Source organism: Mus pahari, chromosome 2 (assembly GCF_900095145.1).
Source record: "Mus pahari chromosome 2, PAHARI_EIJ_v1.1, whole genome shotgun sequence".
Taxonomy (NCBI): Eukaryota; Metazoa; Chordata; class Mammalia; order Rodentia; family Muridae; genus Mus; species Mus pahari.
The window spans coordinates 128,101,673-128,128,939 of NC_034591.1; the positions used below are offsets into that span (position 1 = coordinate 128,101,673).

The 27,267-nt window shown below is 45.8% G+C and overlaps 1 protein-coding gene and 1 pseudogene across 1 annotated transcript in view; one reads left to right on the forward strand and one right to left on the reverse strand.

The window, feature by feature from the left end:
• The window catches only part of Lmcd1 (LIM and cysteine rich domains 1), a 55,929-nt gene that overhangs the window by 22,956 nt on the left and 5,706 nt on the right, over positions 1 to 27,267 (forward strand). The window contains exons 2-4 of the mRNA XM_029535355.1: positions 9,008 to 9,096; positions 13,704 to 13,959; positions 18,851 to 19,186. Coding sequence (XP_029391215.1) covers positions 9,008 to 9,096; positions 13,704 to 13,959; positions 18,851 to 19,186 — 681 coding nt within the window. The remainder of the gene's footprint in view (positions 1 to 9,007; positions 9,097 to 13,703; positions 13,960 to 18,850; positions 19,187 to 27,267) is intronic.
• Positions 2,115 to 2,597, reverse strand: LOC110316444 (annotated as a pseudogene).

A 27,267-nucleotide genomic window follows, 5' to 3' on the forward strand; every position in this document is an offset into this window, starting at 1 on the left:
CTGTCCCTTTCTCCCTCTCCCCCTCTCTCCCTCTCTCACTATTTCTGTGTCTTTATCTCTGTCTTCCCTTCTTCCCTCCCTCTTTCCTTCACTCCCTCTCTCTCTTCCTCCTTCTCCCTTCTTCCTTCTCCTCTTGTCCTCCATCCTCCCTGGTGTGCGAGGATGGACTCCTATGGTCTCCACATTGGGGGGATTTTGAGTTCTCATAGAGATAAGCATGGACAAGAATAAGTCCCTTCAATCCTGATATCCTTTTACTGAACTGTATAGTGAGGCTGAAACTTCACAGACTAAACAAACTGAGATTAGCTCTGTTGATCTAGTGCTTAGAATTCTATGGGTGGAAAACTGTGTGTTGTTTATTAAAATCTTATTTGAAGTAACAGATTAGGATCACAACTGGTGGATAACAAAGCTGGTGGTTGCCATGCCTGACTTGGGCTTCTGGGTAAAGCCTGTTTTCCCTCTTTTTCAATTGGTTTGTATGTGTTGAAATTATCCTATGAACGAGCTACAGTTGTTTAGAGTCGGATGGTGCTTCTCATAATGTGGGGAATCTCTTGCATCCCAAGTATTACTTTGTTATTTTTGAAACAAAGTGTCCAGTACAGGTTGACCTCAAAGTCCTTTTGTGCCTCAGAATGACATTGAACTTCTGATTCTCCTCCTCCTACCTCTTGAGTGTCGAGTGTTTTTCAGCATGTGCAACAACACCTATATGTGAGGCCGGAATGGAACCCAGGGCTTCCTGTAAACTGAACCTCCAGCTCAGAAATATGAGTGCACACATATGCATGTGTGTGTTTGTGTGTGTGTGTGTGTGTGTGTGTGTGTGTGTGTGTATCCATATGTGTTATAGGCATGTGTGTGTAGGGACTAGTGGGAGCATGGGTACACCAACTTGTCTTTCTCTATCACTCTCTCCCTCAGTTTTTGAGATTAGGGTTTCTCACTAAACCTAGAGCTTACCATTCGACTTGCCTGGACAGCCAAGAAGCCTCCTGGGATCTAAGAGATCTCCCCCTTTCTCAGTACCAGGGTTATTTATTATGTATATAGGTGTTTTGCCTGTGTGGATGCCTATGCCCCATGTGTGCACAGTACCCTTAGAGGCCAGGAAGGGCTTCAGATCCCTTGGAACTAAAGTTACAGATAATTGTAAGTCTCCATGTAGATTCTGAGAACTGATCCTTTGAAAGAGAAGGCTGTATCTTAACCACTGAGTCATCTCATGAAGCCCTCTATCCAATTTTTTTTTTTACCCAAGGTTGGTTGAATCCATGGCTATGTATGCACAAGTAATGAAGAATAACACTACTTATTAAAACTGCTGTTGTTTGGGGATATTATAGGAAATATGGAACCTCTAGCCAAAACAGTTGTGAGCTTGAAGGTCTCTGAGGGTTATATAAATATGGGGACGGGAAAGCTTAGAATATACATTGAGAATTTCTAGAGGCCCAGGTGACTAGAACAAGTATTTAAGTGACAACAGTAAATGGAAACAGAAATTGATATATTTAAATTTGTGAAATGAACCCCATCAACCTCCTAGGAGCCTAAGAGTTGGAAGTAAAGCCAAACATTGCCTCTATCTTGGTTAAGGAGGAAGGCTTTTACCTCTCCACCATTTGGGTCCAATCTCAAGCTCCAGCTCGAGATGCTATACTAAGTATTAACAACCCAGAGGTTTCCCCGGCTTCTAGGAAAGAGCAGAATCTATCTGATCCACGGTTCCGATCCACTTCCTCTAACTGTCACCTTCCCTTCTGTTCTTGAAGTCTATCTGTTACCTTGAACATCTTCTGGTTTACTGATCAAAACACGAGCAGGTGGTAAAAATCCTGAGGTCAAGGAAACTGGACCTGAACTCTAGCCTATTGCTCGTTACTCAAACCTTCCCAAGACCTCATGATCAATCGGACGTGCATTTCCTCCTCTTATATCCAGATTCCCAGAATCAAGGGCAATTGCAGTTGAAGCTGCCTGGAGTCTGGAGACTTCTGATACGGTAGAGTTAGAGCTGGATTCTTATAATCCAAGTGTGAACCACACCCCAGGAAGTAAGGTTTTTTTTTTTTTTTCAGTCTGGGTCCTTTATTTCTTTTTGTACATTAGGCCATGAATTCATAGGGAATGGGTTCCAGAAGTTCTGGCTCTGTTCCGTTAGTCCTCAAAAAATGTGCTTCTCTGGGTGGCGCAGGCTGGCACTTCAGCTGAACCCAGGTGCCCTTCTCTTTGGCTTCCTTCTTCTTCTGATCGTTCTCCTTCACCCGCTTCAGGAAGCTGTCTCTGCTCTTCGAGTGCTTGATGTGCTCAATCCGCACATTGATCCTCTTGGCCAGAATTTTGCCCTTAACTTGCTTGTTCACAATGATGCCCACGGCGTGCTGGGTGACATTGTAGACTCTTCCGGTTTTGCCATGGTAGCACTTATGGGGCATTCCTTTTTGAACAGTGCCCATTCCCTTGATGTCTACAATATCACCCTTCTTGTAGATTCGCTTGTATGTGGCCAAAGGAACAAAGCCATGTTTCCTAAAAGGCCTGGAGAACATGTACTGGGTGCCTCGCCACTTTCCCTTTGTGTTCGTCATGTTGGCGAGTTATTGGAAGATGGCTGCCGCAACCGAAAGCGGAAGTAAGGTTGTTATATGAATTTGTTTTCTCATGGACAAAATGGAAAACATCTTCCTCCTGGGATCTTTATAAAGATTAAACAAGATAAGGGGTGTGAGCTGAGGTGTAAAGTACAGTAATTTTGATGGAATGCTCTAGAGCAGATTGGCTAAAAGTACACATAAAACAAAACCTACCTACTACAACAACATGGTTCAGTCACTTATGTTCTTGGATCTTCAAGAAGAGGCTCAACATGCCTGGACCTCAGTATTGACATCTAGAAATGAAAGCAATGAAAAGTATCTCTTTGATAGGGTTGGCAGATTTCTTACATGAAGTATCATAGTATGTAAATGCTTGACATTTGCCTGGAATAAAGGAATACTCAATAAACGTAAGCTACATCCATGGTCATTGGGGAAAACACAACATCACGTGGGGGTAGATTTAGAAGCCCCTTCCTCCTCTAGAGGGCTATATTCCAGACCATTCTGAATGGGCAAGTTGTTCTTCATCTGTTAACCAGAAATAATAACAGTCTTCAAAGGTTGACCCTAATTGTTAACAGAAAGAATGACTAAGGAAGTGAAGTCACTTGGTGGACCATAAAGCTATTATTATCGGGATATTTATAGTAGTGGGATAGTTTTAGGATTGTTTTTTTTTTCCAGAATGTAAAACTGGCTCTTTCTGGACAGTCACATAATTTCACCCTGATCCACTTTCCCCCATCCTCACTCCCTGTTCACTGATAGAATCCCTGTGAATTTGATTGAAGTAATCTAATAGATTAACCAGTCATACTCAATCACCTACATTTATAGGACTTTCAGTACAAGTCCCATTCAGATAGAATCCAACATCCATTTGGAAGGTATTACCTCAGAAGCATTCAGGATAGTCACAGGGCATGTGCTAACACTAACAGACCACTGTCAAATGTTAACACCATGACTGTCATATGATCAAGAGATTTTCCTACTCATAAATGAGAGAAACTGTAAAATATTGGGACCAGATCAGAACCCTTTAAAGTACCAAATCTTTGTAGGTAATTTAATGTTAGCACAATGAGGATGCCAATCACAAAGCTAGTTGATGCACTGATGCCTTCCAAGGCAATAAATCCTAATCTTAGTGATGAAAGTTTCAAAAACAGAGATATTATTTATGTCTCCCAAGACCAAGACCTGAAAGACAGCACTCAGAGTCACTAAGTATTAGCACTTAGTGAAACAGCTGTCTCTGAATGATACAGGAGGCAGAGGAGCCAATACTCAGGGTCTTCCTGCCATTGTATAGCAATATGAAAGAATCTGTCAACCATCTTTATGCTTTATTTCCAAAATTTCAATAATATTTTAGACAGTGGTACATATGCATCTCATTTTGCAAGCAACTTTTTTTTTTATTTTACATGCGTCCCAAAGAAGAAAGAGAGTGAGCAAGACACCTCTTTTTTAATTTCCACATTCACCCTTAACTCCACACTACAGTCTCCCCTTTAAATTCCTAGTCTTCTCAACCCTATATTGTTCTTGGTGATGTTTTGTCACTAAGACAGTTCCTGGCAAGTGGGTGACATGGTGCCAAGCATGAGAGCCTAAGTTTGCATCATCAGCACTTGCATAGAAGCCAGAGAGTGGAGAGTGGTGATGTAAGCCTGGTGTGGGGCAAGGCTGAGGAGAGGAGGCTCCCCGGAAATCAATAAGCAGACAGCCTAGCTGAATTAGTGAACTACTGATTCAGTGATAGACAGTGTCTCAGTGAATAGAGTAGAAAGCAATAGAGCAAAGTACTCAATATCAACCTCTGGCCTCCTCATGCACACACACACACACACACACACACACACACATGCATGTGTACACATAGAGACAGAAAGACAGTGAGACAGAGAGACAAAAAAGAGAGAACAAGAGAGATACTTCTCCCTAGGAGTTCAAGAAAGCAAATGCCTAAAAGAGACTAAAGTCCCTAGGCTGTCTCCTGCTCCCTACACCATCAGTAACTACCTGAAATCCTTTAAAGAAATGAACGATTCAGTTCCAAGACATTACATTACATATACCATATCCCGCCACACCTATTATCCAAGATGCATTTTCTTCCATTCCAAAGAAAACAACAGACACTGCATTCTAAGAAACTTTTGTTAGAGTGATGGTTCCCTTAAACTTATATTCTCAGCTACTGGGAGTGGCTGGGAGACACTGTGCCATCCGTCAACAGCATCTACATCAGAAAAGTGTACTGTTTATAAACCAGAGGATCTTGTTTGGAGCTCTGCTTCTGGCTAATTCCCCTCCCCACTCCTCAGTCAACAAGGTCATCATTTTCTCTGTGTTGAAGATGCTTGGGTCTGCCTGGCTCCAGTGAATGACAGGCTCTGAACAAGTGACTGTTTATTGTGTTGGACAGTCAGCCAGGAAGCTAGTTGCATGCATGGCCTGACTCTCTAAATGTAACTCTTTCTTGTAAAGCCATTTATCTTTCTTTTCTAAGAACTTCTTTAGTTATGAAGACTGGCCCCACTAACAGGCTGGAAGTTAAGTTCTGCTTCTTATACCTATACGACTATGATGATGTAGCCCAAGGATAGAGCCCCTCCATCATCACTTGCCTAAATATAGTAGCCTTTCTTGGTTAGGAAGAAACCTTTCAGCTTTGCTGAAAGAGTTTATCAGATCTGACGCAGCAGTACATACACTGAGCTTGCATAGGACTACCCTGGCTATGATCAGTTATGGATTGGAGAAGGGCTCATACAGCCCTGACCCTCTTTCTGAACTAGCAGCTACTGATAGAGTCTAGGAAGAACTGTGCCACTGTCTTCTGTTGTATACCAACTGGGCTTCAATGGACAACTCCAAACCATGGTTACACAAGTAAACTCTGGTTGAAACTCAGCAGGTCACAAAATGAAATGATGTGATGTGAGAAACAGATTTATAGGGAAGGAGGGTGGTTTGACGTTTTGGAAGGGAAATGAGAGAGGCTAGGCAGCGAGAGTGATCACAGTGTATTTATTATACGTGTCTGAGACTGTCAACAAGCAAATTTAGTTAACAGAAAACCAAACGAAACCAAGAGTTTCCAAGGACAAAGGCTAGCATCAGCCTTGCTTAATGAGGGAGTCACCAAGCAAGGAGCATGTGTTGGCCTTAGGTTTTATTTTATTTTGTTTACTTGTTGTTTTTACCTTTAAATCTAATCAGAGAGGCAACAAATAAATAAGGAAGAAAGTAAAAAAAACACGGGGTGTGCCCTTCCTAAAAGGGTTCCGTAGAAGTCCCCAAGGACATTGGAAGAGTGACTAATTCAAGGTCTTTCAAACTGTCTTTCACAGGATCTAATGACAATAGCAGATACTCCATGCATAATAACTGTGTGCTAAATCCTTTCCATGTAGCTTCTCCATTAACCTTCCTAGCAACTCTGTGAGGCAGGCTGGGTTTCTATTATCTCCGTGAGTCGGGAAGAGAGGGGTGTGACAAACCCAGACACTGGCCCTGTACATTAAGAGAGAGACTAAAGTGTTATTAAAACCCAGTCCAGCCTGACCCCTCACCAAGGGCCTTTCTCCCTGAAAGAGACCCACTCCCCTACTCTCTTGTATCTAGCACAAGCTGGCGCCTTAAAGGTCAGAAGCCTTTGCACATCTGGCCTGCCCTTTGTACTTTGTCATGGAATCCTCACTTCCAGCCTGCTGCTATACTAACATCTCTGTAACATCTCACACATGAGTACTGTGGGGAACACAAGCCAGGCAGCCCCACCCAGGTGGTTTTCTAGTTTTACAAAGCAGGAACCTAATCTAGGCAGAACAATGGCTTGCATCCAGCCACACACACAGAGCTGATAAATGCCAGACCCAGCCCAGTGAGGATGGTCCCCACATCACAGGCTGACATGCCGAAGAACAAGTCTGTCGTACATCACTGTTTCTCAACCAAACGGGAACCAGCAGCCACACTGAGACTCAACTCCAGATCAATCCTTAAAACTAATCCCCCGCTGGGAGGAAGGTTAAATAGTCCCTCATTAGAAGATCGGGTTCTGCTCAGGCCTGCTGGGCCACTTACGAAATGCTTCCTCGAGGATGCCCTGTTTCCAGGCCTCTGGGGATACCTACAATACTCCAACAATAAAGCCTTATTCTCGAATTAAGTAAACTTGGAATCACTCAAATACTAAGTGTGGAAAGATTGCTATAGATAAACTGGTATAATTCAAGGAGGGGAGGAGGTGGATGCCAGAACAGATACGGGCCAACAGTTTTAAGGTCCAAAGCCCTCAATATGGAGCAAGGCCCCCAAATTAGAGAGTTGGTTAGTGCTCTGAGCTACCTCAGTTCTCACACTTAGCAGAGATCTGTAATCTTAACCCTGGACTAAGGCAGGAGGATCTCAGGCCTGGCGCCAGAATAGTTCACATAGTAAGACCCACTTCAGTGGGAGAGGGGATGACATGATTCTAGTACTAATCGGACACAAATATAAACACACTTTCCTCTGACACCTACCACTAGACTGTTAACAGTTGTCACCAGGTGAGGCAGGTGGAGCTAGACATCACTGCAGGGGGATTTGACTGCGTGAGAAAGACATTGTGAAGGATCACTGTGCTGACCCAACACTGGCAATGAGGGCAGGTTCACTCACAAGCTACACCAGGTTTCCCCCCCCCCCCCGAACACTCGCATACCTTTTAAAACCACACCAAACAGAGGGCTATAGGAAAGTCACTACAATTCTTACCTTACAAGCATTAGAACCTGAGTTTTATCCCCAGACCCCACATAAACAAAAGCCAGTGTGGTGCTACATTGCTGGTAACACCAGAGCTGGAGTGGTAGAAGCCGGCAGAGACTCCGGGCTCACGAGTCAGACAACTCAGCTTGCTTTGTTAGTTCAGGACAGGGTAAGATCTTTTCAAATAAACAATGTGGATTATGCCTGAGGCGAAACCACACCCATCACACCCATCCTGGTCCTCTGAAATTAACATACACACACACACACACACACACACACACACACACACACACACACACGCACAGACATAAACCAGAGTGAGCCAGAGATGTCCCCGAAAGCATACTCGGATTACCACACCACAGAAAATACCCTACCATTTGCTCTTTTCCGAGTCTCTTCCTACTGCCAAGTTCTCTTCTCTCCACTTTCTGTCTATTCAATCTGCACAGTCTACATCCCCAGGTGACCTACTTGGTCCTCCCATAAGGGTTTATTAACAGACACCTTCTTCCATACTGCTGACATTTATGTCCAAGTCAGTTAGCAGTTAGTATAGCTAGCCTTGAAATCTGGCTCCCCGGCCCAGCCCTTGCTGTTACTCAGCAGTTGTTTGCAAAATTGAGTGAAATGTATGAGCTTCCCTCTCTACGGCCCCTGGCTTACGTATCCTTTAGGGCACTCAGAGTCTAATGTTAAAGCCCCCGTGCATGGCACAGAGTAGTAAGTGCTATGCCATCATCCATGCCTTTGTTAAAACGAAGGGCTTATTCCTTTACATCTCTAGCAGGGTTAGCCCTGCTTCTGATGAGATAGTACACACCTCTATGAAGTCTTCCCTTCCCCCAGCCCCAGGAAAAAGCAAAGCTAAGTTTCTTAGCCTTCAGATCCATCACTAGCCCACCACCTCTCCAATTCTATTGTAATACATTTCTGGGAATTCTGTTAAAGGGCTGTCTAATGAAAAGGAGCCGGGGTCAGGCTTTGAGATTCTTAAATTTCTTGTGCGCTTGTGTGTAAAGTCTCTGGTTCGAGGAGCCCATGAGAGCTCCTGGATCCAATCACAGCATCAATGGCAGCAACAAAACCAGCCCTGTGTGTTGCCCTGCCTCCAAAGGAAATTTCAAATGCTTGGGAGATTGTTTTTGGTACATGAGCAAAATATTTAAGTCTGTCTCAGAGTCATGTCTGGGAGTCTGTTCCTTTGTATGTGCTCGTCGTGTTGGTCCAGTCACATCCTACCAATAAATCAGAAGGCAATGGGGGAGAAGAGGCACTCTGGAAGATTCCGTTCTAGTGATAGATAGATCAAGGAATGAGTGAAGGTGCGGAGAAGATCAGATGGGCCCGCATAGAACTCTTCCCAGACAGCTCTGGCATTTGGAGACAGCCCTGGAGCCTGGCAGTGAGCCCCAGTTGAGCTTTTATTAGGAAGGGCCCCACCCTTCAACACTTGCCGCCTATGGCCCCATTCCCGGATGTTCTTCCCTGTTCCCAGTAAACAGTGAGTGGCAGCATATTGATCAGGAGCCCTTTGAGCCCCCACACAGTCCCTTTGCTGTTATGCCAAGTCTCCCAGAGGTCAGTGTGAAGGAAAACACCCTCTCTCTCTCTGTCTCCTTTTCCAGATGTCCTTGGGCCAGCAGCAGTCCGCAAGAGGAGTGGCTTGTCTGCGGTGCAAGGGAATGTGCTCCGGCTTCGAGCCTCATTCGTGGAGGTAATGGATTTGGTCAAGGAGACTCTGTCTGCTTTTGTTTCTTGACTGTCCTTTCCAAAACTGTGGGTGGTTCTCTCTGCTGAGATGGTGTAGGATGCAAGCTAGGAAGGGCAGCTGGGGAATGAACCTTCCTGCTTGTCCTAACTCAGGAATGAGTGGATGCTGTAAAGATCTTGAGGAGCATATGGAAAAATACTTTGCACTTCATAAACCATGTCAAGGTAGATGCTATCTGGTCCAGCGAGGATTATACCCTTGTTTTGTTTGCTTTGTTTGTTTGTTTTGCTGTAACTAAACATCTGACAGGACGCAACTTAAGGGAGCAAGGGTTTCTTCTGGCTCACAATTGAAGGAGATACCATCTGCAGAGAAAAGAGGAGGATCCACGGTGACAGGGATGCAGTTGGTACTCCTAAAATCTTAGTGGAACAGAATGCAGAGGCCAGATAGGAAGTAGAGCTGGCCTATGAAAACCCCATGACCCACTCCCATGGACCCAGTTCTTCCAGCAAGGCTCCACCACTTAAAGTTTCTATAACCGTATAAAACAACTACCAGCTGGGACCAAGTATTCAAACACATGAGCCTGTTGGAGAGATTTTACATGCAAGGCACAATAGATGTCTATGGGAAGATGCATTTGGGGATGCCCTTAGGGAAGGACTGTCTCCTCTCTGGTCTGAAGGTGGCCTTGCTCTTACCTCAGCAGCTTCTCTGGGATGAGTTTTAACATAGGCGTGGGTCCTAAAATAGAGGTCAAAGGTAGAGCTGGGGAGATAGTTCTGTTGGTAAAGTGTTTACCTTGCAAACATGAGAACTTGATTTCCTTTCCCCAAACTCAAATGTCTCTGAGGAGGCAGAGACAGGAGGATCCCAAGGGCTTGCTGAGCACCCAGGCTAGCCTTGGCAAATTCCACCATAATCTTCGTTGAAACTGCTGGAGCAATGAGAGACCTTCTCTCAAATAACAAGGAGGACAGCACCTGAGAAATGACACCAAAAGTTGTCCTCTGATTTTACACACATGCACATACACGCACACTTGACTCTCTCTCTCTCTCTCTCTCTCTCTCTCTCTCTCTCTNCACACACACACACACACACACACACACATACACACACACATACACACACACACACACACACACAGTCAAAGGCATTCTGTCCACAGTCCAGGAAGACCAGGACCTGTAATTCACATCTGTACATTAGGAGTGCCCGGTCCTGTAATTCACATCTGTATATTAGGAGTGCCCGGTCTAGCTAGAGTTCTAGAATTTGCCTTCCCTTTTTTATCACCAAGATCTCTGAAACAATGTTGAGGCTGCCAATAAACATAATGGCCCAGAAATCTTCACATCAGCCTCATTTGAGCAGACTGTGTGGCCTTGAGGGACGTTAACTTAGCCACCATGTCAGCTCTACTGGCCCTAATCTTTCTTCCATCAGGGTCCCAGACAATACTGAGGGATCTCTTTAACTCTCTCAGGACAGCTAGATAGTCTCCGTACCTGAGACAGAGAGTGAATGTTCCCTCAGCAAGGCTCAGTCTTGGGCTGCTGCTACCCAGTACCTTAAGAGGGTCCTGTCGTGTATGTGCTTTGTTTGTCTTGTTGTTTATGGAGACAAAACAAGTCTGGCCCTATCCCTCATGGTCCTTGGAGCAGAAGTCTCTTGGTGTTGTTTTAAGCCTTATGTTTCCTTATCACCCTGCCCATGGTTTTTAAATCAAGTGAATTTCTTGAGCAGCATATATTGTATTAGTTTAATTTCTGTTGCTGTAAAGAAACAGAAGCAACTTTAGGGGGAAAAAGAAATGTGGGGGGGGGGCTCACACTTCTAGAAGGTATGTGGTCCATCTTGGTGGGAAAGGCATGACAGTGGGGGCATGAGGCTGGCCCATTGTATTGCATCGGCAGTCCAGAAGAAACAGCAAACAGGAAGTGGAGCCCATCTATAAAATTTCAAAGCCCTCCTCCCCCCAGTGACACTCTTCCTTCAGCAAAGCTCTACTCCCTAAAGTTTTATAATCTTCCACACATCACCATTAGCTGGAGCCAGTTGTCCAAACACGTGAGCTGAGCCGGAAGAAGGGTCGTTCATATTCAAATCACAACAGATATTTAAATGACTGAACTTTAGTCAACCTGGTTTGAAGGGAAAGCCTGCAACTAGTAGACTTAACTAATACAGAACAGGATACAATTCCCAGGTATCCACAAAGAGAGGAGAATTTGCCACTTTAATGGCACTTAAGTTCTTTTGGGGTGTGAATGTGTCCCTCACGATGTGGGTACCTGACAAGAGTTAGGGTAGAGCGGCTTCCTCATCTGCCACGGTGCAGCAGTGTGCCCAGCTGTAAGAGCATGAATATGCTTGAAAGAGATCTCAAAGAACATCCTCCTGCTTGTTAACTTCTCCCTATCTCAAATGGTTTGCACTCCCAGCAGTTTAGGTAGCATCCTGGGATCCCACATTAACCAAAACAGCCCAGAACAACCTCCACATCCTGTGTCACCTGGGAGGTATAAGGAGGTCAGATGGTCAAATGGATCAGAAAGGGCTTGTAGTCAGGTCTCTCCAGTGTCCCGACATATTAGGCTTTTCTGTCCAAGTCTGCTATTGTCATCTCTCAAGTGAAAACGATTATCACAGTTCATCACCAACCTTGCAGTCTGCCTCTCAAAATGAGCGTCAAGAGATGCTCGATGGTCTGTGAATGAGATGCCCACTTATACATTACAGGGGACTCCTTTCTGTGGGACCAAAAAGACTCGACTTCTCATGTACAGTATGCAATGCCCTTAAGGTCTTTGTCTCCTGTGGTGCTGGGATTAATCCTCCGGGTCATAGATTTAACTCTTCCTGCATAACAGCCTACCAAACTTGAACTCCGAGATGCAAGAACCCCAGGTAACATTCTGCCCATCAGGCCACACAAGACGCAGCCTGAAACGAAACAAAAGTAGGGCTTATTTTAGCCTTCCTTACCTCAATGTTTTCCAGACTTCAGACCACAGAACACCAGGTTCTCATCTGTGTCTGACCTACTCACATTTGGGAGTGAGTTAGGGCTAGCAGAAGCACCCCATATCCCATATAATTCTCCTGCAGTTCAACCTTCTCCTGCTTCGTGATACACTTCCCTCTCTTTCTGCCATGCTAATTGTGAGCTCCTTGAAGGTTCCAGATAAACCTCCTCATCAAATGGGATGCACTTTTCAAGTCCTGCCCACCCCATACACACATGCCAAAAGCACACTATTGAAATGTGGGCCCTGATGATGCTTCACGGGAGGGAGGCTGGACTATAGGATGTTTATGTCCACATCCCATGCTTCTACCCACTGGATGACGGAGGCACCATTCATCCTTACCATAATAATGAAAACTGTCAATATTGCTAACCGCCCACTGAGGGACATGATCGGGGTCAAGGGACCATGGATGTAAGACAATCTAATGATACTTTGGACAGCCTGGTGTAAAAGCAAGCAGGGCTCTTTCAGGATGCTTCATCCCCGTCTCTGCAGTCGGTCTTAACATTGCTCACTTTCTTTTAAAAATCTCTTAAATTGCATGTACTGGGGTGTCCGAGACACTGTACAGCAAACCTTGGTGACAGGCCTTAGAAGGGAGGGGAGAACACTTTTCTTCTCACACCACGGGACTCTCTAGAGGTCCTAAACCTTAACAGCATGACACAAAACAGCCAAACACTTTCTTTTATTAATTGTCAGGGAGAGAGGCACCGGGACTTTCAAGTGAACTTGAATTTCCCCAGAATATATCTTTTCCTCCTGGGCCCCTGTCAGAGCCACCCTCCCAGGACATCAATCTCCCCCATCCTGTCCCCACCCTCCCCACCCCCTGTTGCTTCCCCCCCCCAAGGTTTTACTCAGTTCACTCCCTTCCCCTGGCTTCTGTCCTCAAATCTGAAAAACTTCTCACCCGATCTCACTTCAGTGGGCATGCCGAAGAATTTTGACCAGAACTTAGGCAGCTCATGAATCTTGGGAGGCAATTTTAATGGTCCTTAAGAGCAGAAAACTTGGCATACATTTTTTTTTTATATAAAGGGCCAAGTAATAAATATTTTAGGTTTTACAGGTCAGAGGGCCTCTGTTGCAAGTACTCAACTGTGCAGTTCCAGCCCCAAGGCAACCAAGGATCAACAACAACAACAACAACAACAACAACAACAACAACGACAACAAAGCATGCCTGCATTTCTGTAAAACTTTATTTGTAAAAAGTAAGTCAGGGGCCAGGTTCAGGCCACCACAGTCCAAACACATTTTAAATAAGTTAACATTTAACATGATAACCGTCGAGAGGACGCTGCAGCTCTTTGTTTACAACCAACCGGGGACACACCCTTCTCAGCTGATATTTGCTTTCTGAATTCCCCAAAGCTAGACAGAAAAAGACAGGGGTGCTGCCTCCATGCCATTCCCTGTCCTAAAGGCCTTGTCCCTCCACTGCCAGCCTTTCCAGGTTAATAAAGTGAAACTTGGTGCTTGATTTCCAGACAGGAGATGTTGCTGTTAGAGCTGAAGCACATCTTCTCTGGAGGTTGATCTCATGGGCTTCCACTGTTCCCCCAGGAAAATATGCAAGTCTTGTAAATGCAGCCAAGAGGAGCACTGCCTAAGCTCTGACCTGGACGATGATCGGAAGATCGGGCGCCTGCTGATGGACTCCAAGTACGCCACTCTCACCGCCAGGGTGAAAGGTGGGGACGGCATCCGTATCTATAAGAGGAACCGCATGATCATGACCAACCCCATCGCCACCGGCAAAGACCCCACCTTTGACACTATCACCTACGAGTGGGCTCCCCCAGGAGTCACCCAGAAACTGGTAAGACTACCTTCTTCTACTTGAGTGATTTATTTTTCTTCCCTCTTAAGTATGAGTGACAAGGTAGGAATGGCTATACTTTCAGCTCTACTCCTGGATCAGGTAACGATGAAGCACAGAGATTCTAACTTCAGTTTTTCCCACCTACAGAATGGAGCGAGGTAGTCATAGAAACTCTGGAAGGTTTTCTGGTTCTATAATGGGGGCATTCACTGGGTCTTTTAGGCTCCTTGCTTCTGAGCTGGGGATATTTGTCATGGTTCTCTGAATGTTCATTTTCTCTGCAAGATGCTCATTTCCATATAAAATCATCTGGATGCCTCAGCAAACCTATGGGAAAACAAAGAAAGAGTCCTTTCTCTTTGGACACAGAGGGCTGTTGATCTTAGATGAGAGATCAACCCTTAAGTATCCATGAATGCCACCACCCTGTAAGGCAGATTCCCTTACACAACAAGAACCGGAGAGTGGCTTCTGCAAGTTGTCCAGGTGAATCAGGGGCTGATGGCTGGCCACAGACGGTGGCATCTGTGCAGTGGCAGAGCCAGGACACGCCACGGGATTCAGACATCCCCCTCGGCCCTTGGCGCCTAGGTTGTGCGAGCCAGCAAGTGGTGCTCACAAGTCAGTGGGACACAAGCCAACAAATCATAAAGAACTGGCTGAGGGTATCAGGAAGCAGTTGGTGAAAGCCCCGGAATTGCTCCCGGTCTAATCAGGGGCAGCCATCGAAGGGCCATGATGAATGCTGTCTTGTAAAACCTTCTGGCTACAAAGACCCCCTGTCTGCCCCGCAGCTGGCTGGCCTCAGTTTTGGCACGGGTCAACACTCTTTTTGCTTACCCCTCCCCTCTCTGTTTCATTCTGTTTTCAATCAGGTCAGGCCTGATTGGATTTTGGAAGTGGGACAGAATCTGACTGTCCGTCACCCTTCCCTACCAGAACGAGAGCTAGAAAACTCTACCAGCCTCCAAGCTGATGCCTATCAGCTTCCCTGGGTCCTTTGTACCTAGTATTACTGTCCACTGGTCACCAAACTAAGAATATTTCAACCACAGCCTCATGTGATGTCCCAATGTCTTAGACACACACTGTTGCAGGGAAACAGGCTCAGAGAGAGCCTGTAACTAGCCAGATGCCCAGCTGACTTGATTTAGGTGGAGCCAAGCCTTGACCTCAGACCTCCATGCCTACCCCTGTCAAAGCCTAGGTTGCTTCAACCCCACGTCTAGCCAGATCATTAGGGCTAGTGAATGGAAGAAAAGGCAAACAAGAGAGTTGGCCTATTGGAAAGCAGGCTTCCAAAAAGGGAAAGAAGCTTGAATGGGCTTTGGCCAGTAGTTTGGAAAGGAGAGAGAAAAGAAAGCAGGAAGAGGAAGCCAGCATCTACTGAGCAGTCTGCATGTATGTCTTCTGAGTGTCTGCCACTCCCTCTGTGTGACAGCCACTCTGTGGCTGAGTGTGTCACAGTCCACTTTAAGGGAGAGCACACTTGTGAGTCTCATGCCTCATGATCTCTTCTCACACCCAGTGTGACCACAAACATCAGCAGCGATCTGCCTCCCACCTGAGCCCATCACACCTCAGCATCTTACTAAATACAGCACTCTGGGAACTGTCACCTGGGAGTGACATGTGATTGACATGACAAAAACAAAACAAAACAAAACAAAAAAATAAAAGCAAAGCAAAACAAAACAAAAAACAAAAAAACCAAAAAACCCCTCCTCTATTGTTCTTAGCTAATAGCAAGAGAAAAGTCAGGAAAGAAATGCCTTGGGCTGGGGGCTGCATGCCGTGACTCTAGAGCCCAAGTAGGTTCTACTGCAAAACCCAGGAAACAGTCCTTTGCTGGTCCCTTGACTCTCAGCATAGCTGATGTTCATGGATTCTGGAATCTCTCCGCCTGAGATGTCCCTAAGAGATGCAGAACAGAACACTCCATTGTCAGTTCTTGAGAACTTCCTTGGTTAACAGTCATGCTATAATCCACTTGCTATTTCTCAATAACTAAAACAAAAAGCCACCACCCTTGCTGCCCTCTAATACAGAGTTGGGAAGAATCCCTTCTCAGATGGGGCACCAGCGATGTAGTGTCCCAGGGGATCTGTTTATTCCTGCGCTGGCTAGAGGATCTTGGCCTCCTTGGCTAGGTAGAGTCCTTTGTCCCCCTCAACTCTATTTAAGCTGTTAGCTGGAGCCAACCAGCAACTTCTCACTCTCCGTTGTGAGTATGGAGGCAAGAATGCCTGGGTCCTCTCCTACTGGTCATGAAACCTGCCCTGAACCTAATAGATGACCGAATTGAAATCCACAAAGTCAGGCACTTGGGGAGATGGGTTAGTTGCTGAGGCTGCTCCACCACCACCACCACCATCCCAGGACTCTGGCCACCTTCTCTTTCTGGGAAAGTACTTAAAAAGCAACTGGGCATGTACAGATGTGCCTGGAGTTGACCAAGTGTACTATGAGCATTTTTATGACAGCCAAGACTGAGATGGGAGGTGGAGGTGGTTCCTGGAATCTAGGACACAGCCAACAAATAGGTACCCACAGTCAGATGTCAATCTAACTGAAGGTGGGCACATGACTCTTGTCTTCTTTAGAATTTACTTATTAAAAAAAACCAGTAACTACCAGGCCTGGGACATACCCAGCCCAGATTCTTCTCCAGTATTGGTCAGCTTCCCAAATTCACAAGATAATCAACTGATAAAGAGGAAAGGGTGTTTGGGCTCCTGGTTCTGGATCATGTGGGTCTGTGTAGGGACATGAGGAAAGCTGCTCCCTGCACAACAAGGAAGCAAGAAAGGACCAGATTTTTTCTCTACCCCTTCAAATGCTTGTTCCCAAATGCTTGACCTATAAGCCCCCTGTTACACTCCACCTCTTTCAGGTGGCCACCATCTCCCAGGAGCACCCAGCAGGAAACCAACCCATTAACAAGTGAATCTTCAGGGACAGCCAGCACTTACATTGTGGCACGCCTGCTCACTAATATCAGACACTTACATTGTGGCACTCCCGCTCTCTAATATCACACAGCAGCTTAAGCTCCTTGCTGTGATTTTAAGTAAAAGTACACATGCTAATTCCCATAATTCCAAGTAAGTCTAGTTCCGAGTTTCGAGACTGAGGCCAGCTGGGTTCACAGAGGATAGACAGTGGGAGCCAGGCAAGCTGGTCATGAGGGACAAGACAGATGGAAAAAAGTCACCCAGAATAAACAACCTGCCTCTCAGTTTCTCATACTGTGGCCTTGACCTTTGTCACCCCCTAGCCTCCCATCCCTAGGACGCACTAAACAGAGCATCTCTGGCTATGAAGGAAGCAATAGTTCTGTGAACAATCAGACAATTGCCAGTCACATAGACAGGGGGTGCTATTGACTTGAGACCCTATAAATTCTACACTTAGAGGTGCTGACATGTATTTTAAAATTAATAAACCATAAAATACCATATTCTCATAATGATCTCATTATACTCTTCTAAGAAAAGCACTTTTAAACTGGATTTATTTTTCTTTTAATCAGGAGTATTGCCCGTGAGGTAAATGAAGTGAAAATGTTCCATTTGGAAGGGAACAATATCCGCACTGCAAAGCCTTTGAATCTAAAATGAGCCTCATTTTGGTGAAAACCAAAAATGAGAATCTCTAGCTATGCCTTAGGCAAGGAAAGACTCTTGCAAGTCCCTCTAAGGTGTTACCAATAGTCACGCACTTCTTCCCGGAACATTCCTGAGCTTTCAAACTCTCAAAGCACCAGGAACTTGCCTCGATTCGGTTTCCCTGCTAGATACTTAGAGTCCCAGCTGATTTATCTCATACATTTGTTTCTTACTAGTGTCTCCTTGAAAGGTAGTTATTTTTGTCCATTTCCCCGTGCTGCTATAACAAAACACATGACAGAAACAGCTTGAGAAGAAGGGCATATTTTGGCTCCCATTTTGAAAGGATAGAGCCAGTGCATCGCAGTGGGAAGCCACGGTGGCAGGAGCGGCTCGTGGCCCTGGCACTGGGAGCATATGACCAGTGATTGCTCACATCTTAGAAGAGCAGGAAACAGGGGGAGTGAATGCTGGAGCTAGGAGTAGGCTATAAATCCCAAGGCATGCCCCCTCAGCGATGCACCTCCCAAAGCTTTTACAGCTCCCCAGAATAACACCACCAGCAAAGAACACAGTTTTGGGACACATGAGCCCTGGGAGACATTCCACAGTCAGACGATAACAGTAGCATGAGGGTTTAGACCAACTCTCTGCCTCAGTGACTGAGATTCATCCCCAGCATGCAGATTCTTGGGTGCCACAACTGCCCTGATGAACTGGGGACTTGTGCTTGGGAATCTACGTTTTAGTGACTTTTCCAAAATCTTCGCACACACTGGGTCAGTTAACCAACATGGCTGCTAAGTATAGGAGAAAGGGCACAGATAGGAAAGTGAGAGGAAAGGAAAACTTGGTAGGCCTTGGAGGCCTGCTCCCCAATCCTGGAGCCTGCAGGGCTTGTATGGTGCTCATTTTTGCATCTGAGAAACATGTACAGAGAGAGGGGTGAAGGCAGCTGAATTTTTACAGCTAGCATGCCTAGGATCAGGATTTCAGTCTAAGATAGGCTAAATCCAGAACCTTCACTGGTTGAGTTAGAAGAAGAAGGTAAATACTCAATACACACACACACACACACACACACACACACACACACACACACACACACACATCACAGGAAGGAATTGAGGGAGGGGGCAAGGAACATGCATTTATGCTTCAAAAACTGCTAAGGGTGGAAGATCCACACTTTTTTTTGTTCTAAGTAGATTGTGTCTTAGCTTCTATGACCATGAGCGACAGCCACGTGACATTGTCCCTTCCACTCCATCCCCATCAAGGGCCTGCAGTACATGGAACTCATCCCCAAGGAGAGGCAGCCTGTGACAGGCACTGAGGGTGCCCTGTACCGCCGACGCCAGCTCATGCATCAGCTCCCTATCTATGACCAGGACCCCTCTCGATGCCGCGGACTTGTGGAGAATGAGCTGAAAGCTATGGAGGAATTCGTCAAGCACTACAAGAGCGAGGCCCTTGGGGTGGGCGAGGTGGCCCTCCCAGGCCAGGGAGGCTTGCCCAAGGAAGACAACAAGACACAGGAAAAGACAGAGGGCACAGAGTCCACTGCCCCAACCACCAATGGCAGCCTGGGTGATCCATCCAAGGAAGTGGAATACGTGAGTGTCCCTGTCTCTGGTCTGGTTGAAGCTGCCCAGGCTAGGGCTATGCTGTCAGGATCCCACCTTACCACACCCCCTCTCTCATTCATGTGTTTAGTCATGTTCAATGAATGAGGCAGATACTTGTTACTCTGTGTCAGACATCACACATGGACCAGGGCATGGCCCTATGGAAGGGATCACGGGCTAGCATAGTGGTTCTCAACCTGTGGGCCGTGACCCCCTTGGCAAACCTCTAACTCCAAAAATATTTACATTCCAATCCATAACAATATTACACTTACAGTGATGAAGTAGCCATGAAAATAAGTAGGTTGTTGGGGTCAGCACTACACAAGGGACTGTATTAAAAGGTTGCAGCATAGGAAGGTTGAGGAGCGTGGCCCCAGGAGAATGCCAGCGATGAGACAACAGTCACAGCTTAGGAACAGGGCATCCAGCTTCCCTGTGGGGAGAGACAGACTCTGAAAATGTGGTAAGGATCAGCTGATGTGCGAGGAGTAACTCAGGACCACCCAAGCAATAGACTTGGAGCAGGAGCCTTGTACCTTTGAGCATTTGCAAACCCATAAACTAAAAGTTCAGGCAAACAAGGTACAATTGGTGCCCTAATACCAGTCCCGTGTGCCTGATGGTGGATCAAGCTGGGGGAGTGGATGACATGAGCCTAGGGAGGCCAGACGTGGTGAGTTTCACACCATTCATTGGTCCATCATGTCATCATCTCTTGGGTTTCAGGAAATCAAGGACTTGATCTTAAGGGGCAAGCTATGGGTCAGAGACAGGACATGGTTCCCACTGGGTGGTTGACAGTTTTCCTTAGTGACTGTGTGGAACATACACATATCTGGGGCCATCTGAATAAAGCACAAAAGAAAGATGGTATCTCAGAGGTGAAATTCTCATGGACGGATTTGCCTTAAGCTGTACCTCAAGCCAAGACTGGAACGATGGGGCTGATGGCCACTATGTTTCTACATGGAGGGCCTTATCCTTACCCTTCATCCAAGTGGCCTCTTTTGCCCATACTTAACATTTGATTATGAAAGTCCCAGAACAGGGATCCCTCTGTTTGCTAGGTCATCATCACTGTGGCCAGATTATCTGACATAAGCAACTTAAGGTTCCATTTTGCCTTATGGTCTCAGTTGGTTTAGTCAGTGGGCACTATGTGCTTGAGCAGGACATCACAGGAGAAGGGTCATGGGGGTGAGTGGGAAGTGTCTGATAGACAGAAAATGCAGAGAGGAAATAAAGGTGGTCAATGTATGATAGAACCTCAAGGTACAGGTCCACAGTGACCTACTTCCCAGATCTAGCCAGGCCTTATCTCCTACCTTTATCATCTACCAACAATGTCATATGTCGTTATGAAGTGATGGTCTTTAGAAATGACCTCGCAAACACCCCCAGACAAGAACTGTAGTAATCTCCTGAACAATTCTCAACCCAGCCAAATGGACAACCAAGATTAGCCATCATGGCCCTGAGGTATGTCTTACAGGAAAGAGGCTGGCAGTCTCTAGAAAGACAATCCACGGAAAGACAGCCCAAGAGCCTGGCTACCCTGTTCTTCCTGACTCTTGGCTCCTTCAGTAGCTTCCAACTCCACCCCAGTCTTGCCCCAACTTGGGATTGCCATCCAAGGAGCCATAGCCTCATGCTGTTCTAGCTGAAAATTCCAAGACTTGGGGTTATTTTAACCTTATTTTTAACAGTGAGCCTTAGTTTTTTAGGTTGTTTGTTTGTATATAGTTATGTGTATATGTTGTGTATGTCTCCGGGTGGGTATGTACATGTGGTAATGCAGGTGCCTGTGGATTTCAGAAGAGGGTATTGGATTCACTGGAACTAGAATTAATTGCAGATGTCTGTGAGCTGACAGCTGTGGGTTCTAGGAACTGAATAAGGCACTGAGCCACCACTCCAAACCCTGTTAGTAAAAGTTAAAAATCTTACTTCTTAGGGTGGATATATGTGTCCATCCCAAGACTCTAAAGAGACTGGGTGTGACAGACTTTAGAGAAAAACTAAATCTAGTTACCATCATAGTTACTAGTTTTATAAACTGCCCTCCTATACCACCCCCAATCCCGCCCACTATTCGCCCCTTAACACTTGTCAGTGCTTGAAGAGTAAGTTTTAAAGAATCCTAGCTTGGAAGTGAATCTCTTGATGTCATTGTGACTTCTCTGAATTGTCATCCCCAAGGAAGAGATGCTGTTTTGAGAACATACCTTGTCCTTGACTGGGCCCCACAGATTTGTTCAACATAGAACTGGCAGAAAGATGCTCTGAGATTCTGGGTTCTTGCCTGTACTTAACTCTGGGGAATATTTGACAATTTGGAAGCACTTAAGTAGTAATATTGGCCAGTGGCTTTCATATAACACACTCAGAAATGAGCAGGGAATAAGGAAGAAGCTGTTAGGATAAGTTTGATATCTATGAAAGATGTAATTGCTTTGTCTTATACTAACAACAATTTAACTCAGTATCTAGCGGTGTCATTATGGTGTCACATCTGTCACTCTCTGCAGAGTCTGAGAGCTTGTTCATCTCTGCATCTATAGTGGGTATCCTTGAGGTAGACTGTTGATGATCAACAAATATGATACACAAGTAAATCAATGTTCAAGCCAACCTGGGCTCTGGAAGATAGGAACAATTTGGATGACATCTTCTCCAAGAAGCCAGCCGCATCCCCTTTCCACATTGCTTAAGGACAAAGCCTTACTCAGACCTTCAGGGTCTCTTTAAATTCTCACAACTGCCTGGCATAGTGATTTCATGAGAGCCATGAGATGTGGACTCCCAGGTGTACACCCAGTAGGTAGACTGCCCAAAATCCCATTCCCATAACAGTATCCAGAAGATGCTGAGTTAAAGCATCCTCTGGATATTTGGTTTTTGCTATTTGCTATTTTGCTATGTAGGCTCTCTGTTTCCTTAAACCAGAAAAGAGAATCCCAGTGAGGGTAGCTTAGCAGCACAGCAGGCCATAAAGCTGTGTTCCCAGGAGTTGCACTGCCAAATGTTGGCCTGAGCCACACTCTGAAGTTCATGCATGGATGGATGGGTGGATGGGTGGATAGATGAATGGATGGATGGATGGATGGATGGATGGATGGATGGATGGATGGATGGGTGGATGGATGGATGGATGGATGGATGGATGGATGGATGGATGGATGGGTGGATGACATTAAAGGAATCTTGCTTTAAAAAAATACTACCCAGTAATCTCAGGGTTCCTTGGCATTGTATTATAGAAATACTCACATAGAATCTAACACTGTATTTTTATCTCCCTACCATGGACTACTGCCCTTGACACTGTCTTTTGCCACCAAAGATTTCTCACCATGCCATATTGCATGAGACTATACATCCTTCACTGCCCCCAAAGGCTTATTAATCTAGGCCATGTCCCTCCTTTAAAACCTCAGTATAGCAGCAATGACCATTAGGCTCCTGAGTTCTTCCCACCCCCAACACACCACTCTCACAGAGGAGCGTCATGCCAGAGCCCTCTGGAGAACTCTCAACAACAGGGTTGTAATTCATGGGAATTACACAAGGCACAGCTCTGCCTGAACCCTACCTGCCCGATGGCTGCAGCTTTCCTCTAATAAGGATGAGGTCAGTTCATAGATCCCGACACCAGGCTTAGCTTTCAAAGTCCAGTATGTCAGGCAGACCTGCCAATAGGGCACATTGACCTAAATCATCAGAAGCACATCTGTGTGCTTGGTCAATGAACTAAGAGGTGTGGGTGTCTGCGCCAGCCTCGAAATAGATCACAAATCACAATCATCACACTGATAGCAGGAGAAAAAAGCATGGTAGAAACACCCTTGGCCGTGGATCCTTCGATAAGGCCTCTGGGGAAGAAAATCCCAAGGTAGAAATACCCCGCTCCCAAGCACCAACTCATCTGCTGTCACTCCTGGAGGGAGGGAGAGACTAGCTTTTCAAATCACCAAGACTAATTAATTATCTTTAAATCTTTGGGATGATCATGAGACAGCTTGAAGACATCAAACAAATTACCCAGATGAAGAGCCCGGCGGGACACAACCCTAGTCGTTTGCTAAGTAGTGGCGGACTGATTCAAGTTTTGTTATTGCACTCTCAGAAGTGCAGAAAGATCAGAAGGACACCCTACCACAGTCCAAGTCTCTCCCTATGTGTCTCAGGAACATCTCAGGGCTCTGGCCAAGGAGCTGTGAACAGCCAGAAACCTTTGCTATACCCCACCAAAGCGCCTCACTCTCTCTTCAAGCCCCCAGCCCCCATTTTTCTCTCCTGGATGGGATTTATGGATGCCTGTTCTACACATGCTCTGACTGCTGACAGTTCCGCAGGCAGTTTCCTTGCTTTTGGAGAACGCAGTGGATGTTCACTTGGAAATTGAATATGCAGGGTTCCCAGGCATGTCACTGTGCCCAGGCATTTCCGCCTTTCCACCACCCCACACTTGAAACTCAAGGAAGGGGACAGAATGCCAGAACAGAGCATAAAATGTACTCTCAGCTCTCTAAGGCTAAACATTCTTCCCCTTTGCCCCCAGCGCTCCCACTTCTCCATGCCCCTTCCTCAGATCAGGTGATCTGAGAACAGGCAACTGAGAGTCAAGGAAGAGGAGAGTGCATTCACAAGATCCCAAGATACTCAGTGGGATGCCAACTCTTTCTCCCCCACCTCCCCACAAAAATGCAAAGGGAGGTACAGCAGGCCTTGGACTCCACCCTCCTCCATAGGAGGGCCTCTCCAATGGAAACTTACAGCCACTGGCAGCTCAAACTGAGGCCTGTCCCAGAAGGGACATATTTGTGGGCAAGGGACTTCCAAGTTTTTTGTTGGAGCAGATGTTTGGCTTGTGGACTGTGCAAGCTGGCTGCCTTTTCTGCCAACCCTACTTGGGGACTCAAAGCTGCCCCAGCCCCTCTGTGAGCCACCTTTATTTGAGCTGGAGTAAAGGTATAGAGACTAGTGAGGAACCACCCAGTCACAGCCAACCCTAGTTCCTTCACTTTCCCTGACCAAGGTGCCCATGAGTGGGAAATTGGGGGCAGCCCTCAAAATCGCCATGGTAACCAGGCTCCTCAGCCTCTGCCTTCTTCCTTCTCGGTGGGGATATTTTAATGACATTTAAAAAGATCATTTTTCCAAAGAGAAAAATCCCTTTATCCCACTTTTTATACTATAAATACTTTCCCATGTGGGCATGTGACTTTTACAGTCATTTTTTCTTCCCTTCTTCTAAGTGGGCTGCATAATATTCCATTGACTAAAACAGCCAGTGGCAAGCTATTTTCAATAAAGGATAGAGGGAGAACATATAAAAGGTGGGAGGCCCTGTCACCTCTACTCAGCACTGTATCATGCTTCTATACACTCTAGCTAAATGAGTGATTGGCTGTGAGCCAATAAAACTTTATTTACAAAAATGAAGGGAAGTAGGCAGGAGTTGATCCATGGAGAAATGTAGTTTGCTGACCCCTGAGCCAGAAAAAAAAATATCTTCAGTTTTTTTCTAATTATTTGAGTTTCATCCTTTTAATTTTTTTTCTTTTGCTTTTTGCTTTGATAGGTTAAAAAGTGACATTGATTGTAATGTTGGTGATAGAGATCATGTCATAATAACAATAACAGTGATGACATTGGTGTAGATGATGATGATGGTGATGATCGTAGTAATGGTGGTGATAATGGTAACAGTGATGATTTTAGGAATGGTGAGGATGGTCCTAGTGATGATGATGTTGATCATGGTGTCGGTGATGATGATGGTGGTGATGGCACCACATAATTATCATTAATGTGATGGTGATTAAGAGGTTACAATGTTGTAAGCTGCCATTCTTTACTTAGGCCAGGTACAAGCCTGGAAATGTTCATGTCATTTTATCTAATCCCCAAAATTACCCTATAAATCAGTGTGTGTGTGTGTGTGTGTGTGTGTGTGTGTGTGCTTGCCTACATGTGTATATATGTACCGTGTGTGTGTGGTGCCTTTTAAGGCCAGAAGAAGATTCAGATACCCTCTAACTAGAGTCACATATGGTTGTGAGCTGATATGTGGGTGCTGGGAACTGAACTCCTCTACAAGAGCAGCCAGTGCCTTTAACTGTTAATCCACCTCTGCAGCCCCTCTCTTTGTCTGCTAGAAACATTTAATACAGCAGATACCCCATGCCCCTGGGTCTGGCCATTACACATGGCCCCTGAACCAGAAACCACACTGAAAAGTTTCTCTGCTCGGCTGTGAATCAGCTTATATTTTTTTGTACAAAGCTGGGCCTTGGGCTCATGGTGACCCAAGCTACATCTCAAAACAAATGCAGGCTACTGTTTTATCTTGGGAGAGTAGCTTATGTGCTTCATGCCCATCTCAGTATTGAACGAGTAACAAGGATACAATTAAAAACACCTGATGTCTAGCCTCTCTGGGCAAAGGTCCTGTAGCTGCAACCTGCTCCAAGAAGACACACTTGGTAAAAAGGCTGTTGCCAGTAATGGCCACCATGGATGGTGAATTTCCTATAAGCCAAGGACCACCACTGTTACTGGGGCTTGGGAAAAGCCCAGTTTCCCCTAAGCTTTCCTCGGATGAAGCCATGGTACTGACCATAGTCCAGGCCTGGGTCCCTAACCACTGTCCACCAGTGTGATCCTTCTGCATTCTCTGAGGTCTTAGGAAGGCTAGTGTGTAGGAAAACAGAACTCAAGACAGCTAAGCCTGCAGAATCGATGCCAGGCAAGAAAATGGGGGGGAGGGGGACCTTCTGTGGGACCCAAGACTAAGAGGCAAAGATGGGGACTAAGCACCATAAGAGGACATGGGAGATGCTGTTTATAAATAAATTGTTGAGTGTTTGCATTGGAGCAAAGCCAGTGCCTAAATTCAAGGCCTTGTGTTAATATTTACTGGAGTGCGATGGTGAGATTTTCACTAGGCACTCTGGATTTAGACTGGGTAGGCCTGCGGATAAGAGCCTTCCAGGAGGAAAAAAACAGTTTGATTGGGATGTGCTTCTGGCAAGCCTAAGGGAGAGATGACTGTAGCTACAGAGGCCTTCTGTGCCCTTGGATCTCTCTCAACCTTGGTCCTTAGACACATTTCTATGGCCATGTGGCTCTTGCCCACTGTCCTGAACCTGCTTCAGCCTGAACCTCAATGCCTTCGTGTCATGCTGAAGGCACATGGCTCCACGTGTCCCTTTTCAATGTAGTTTTTCTTGTTAGATTATGGAACAAGCCATCCGGGCCAAGTGGCTTATGTCAACCAGGTCCCTTTTGTTCTCAAATCAGCCATTTGATGAGCGCTCCATAGGGGCATCTTGTCCCTATCCACTCAGCTTTACTTGAGTAGAAGTCTACACTTCTGATGTTTGGACTGGACTCAGGAAAATGCCCAGCTGAGTTGGTCAGGCAGGGTCTCCTTGGGACTCTATCTCTACAGCCTGCATGTGATGATCACCTTGGTATGGAAGTTTCTGGATACTGTAACTTTGTTCCTCTCAGAAACCCCCAGGGGCATATCTTTAGAAATAGAGCCTGGGTAAAGCTATGTAGGTAACTCATAACTTATGAGAGCATGACAACTCTGTTTAAGATTGTTCAAACTGACACTGCTATTAAAAAAAAAGGAATAGAGGCTTGAGATACACTGAGCCAATGACATTTGATATTTTTCCTGGACTAGCCATGGGTACTGTTCTCTTCCATGGCACTGGGCAGGGCAGGGTAGCAGGGCACAGCTGCTGATCAGACACTCCATTGTACGAGTGAATATGAAGACGCTACTGAACTGTGTCGCTGAGTCAGGAGACTGATTGTTGGCCGTGTAAGACACTTGACAACATATATTTTCCACTTCTGATGACCTAACCCTGTCATAGACAGAGAAGCACCCTTCTGCTTTTTTCTTGTCCCGAGCTAAGATCTCGCCAGCAAGAACACACTCGGGCAACCGGATTCTTCTGTGGCAAAGCTTTATTGCTTCATCGTGAGGAAGACCCCGAGCCCCAGAAATGGTGCAGCTTATATATGTCTTAGTGTGGCGTGTCTGC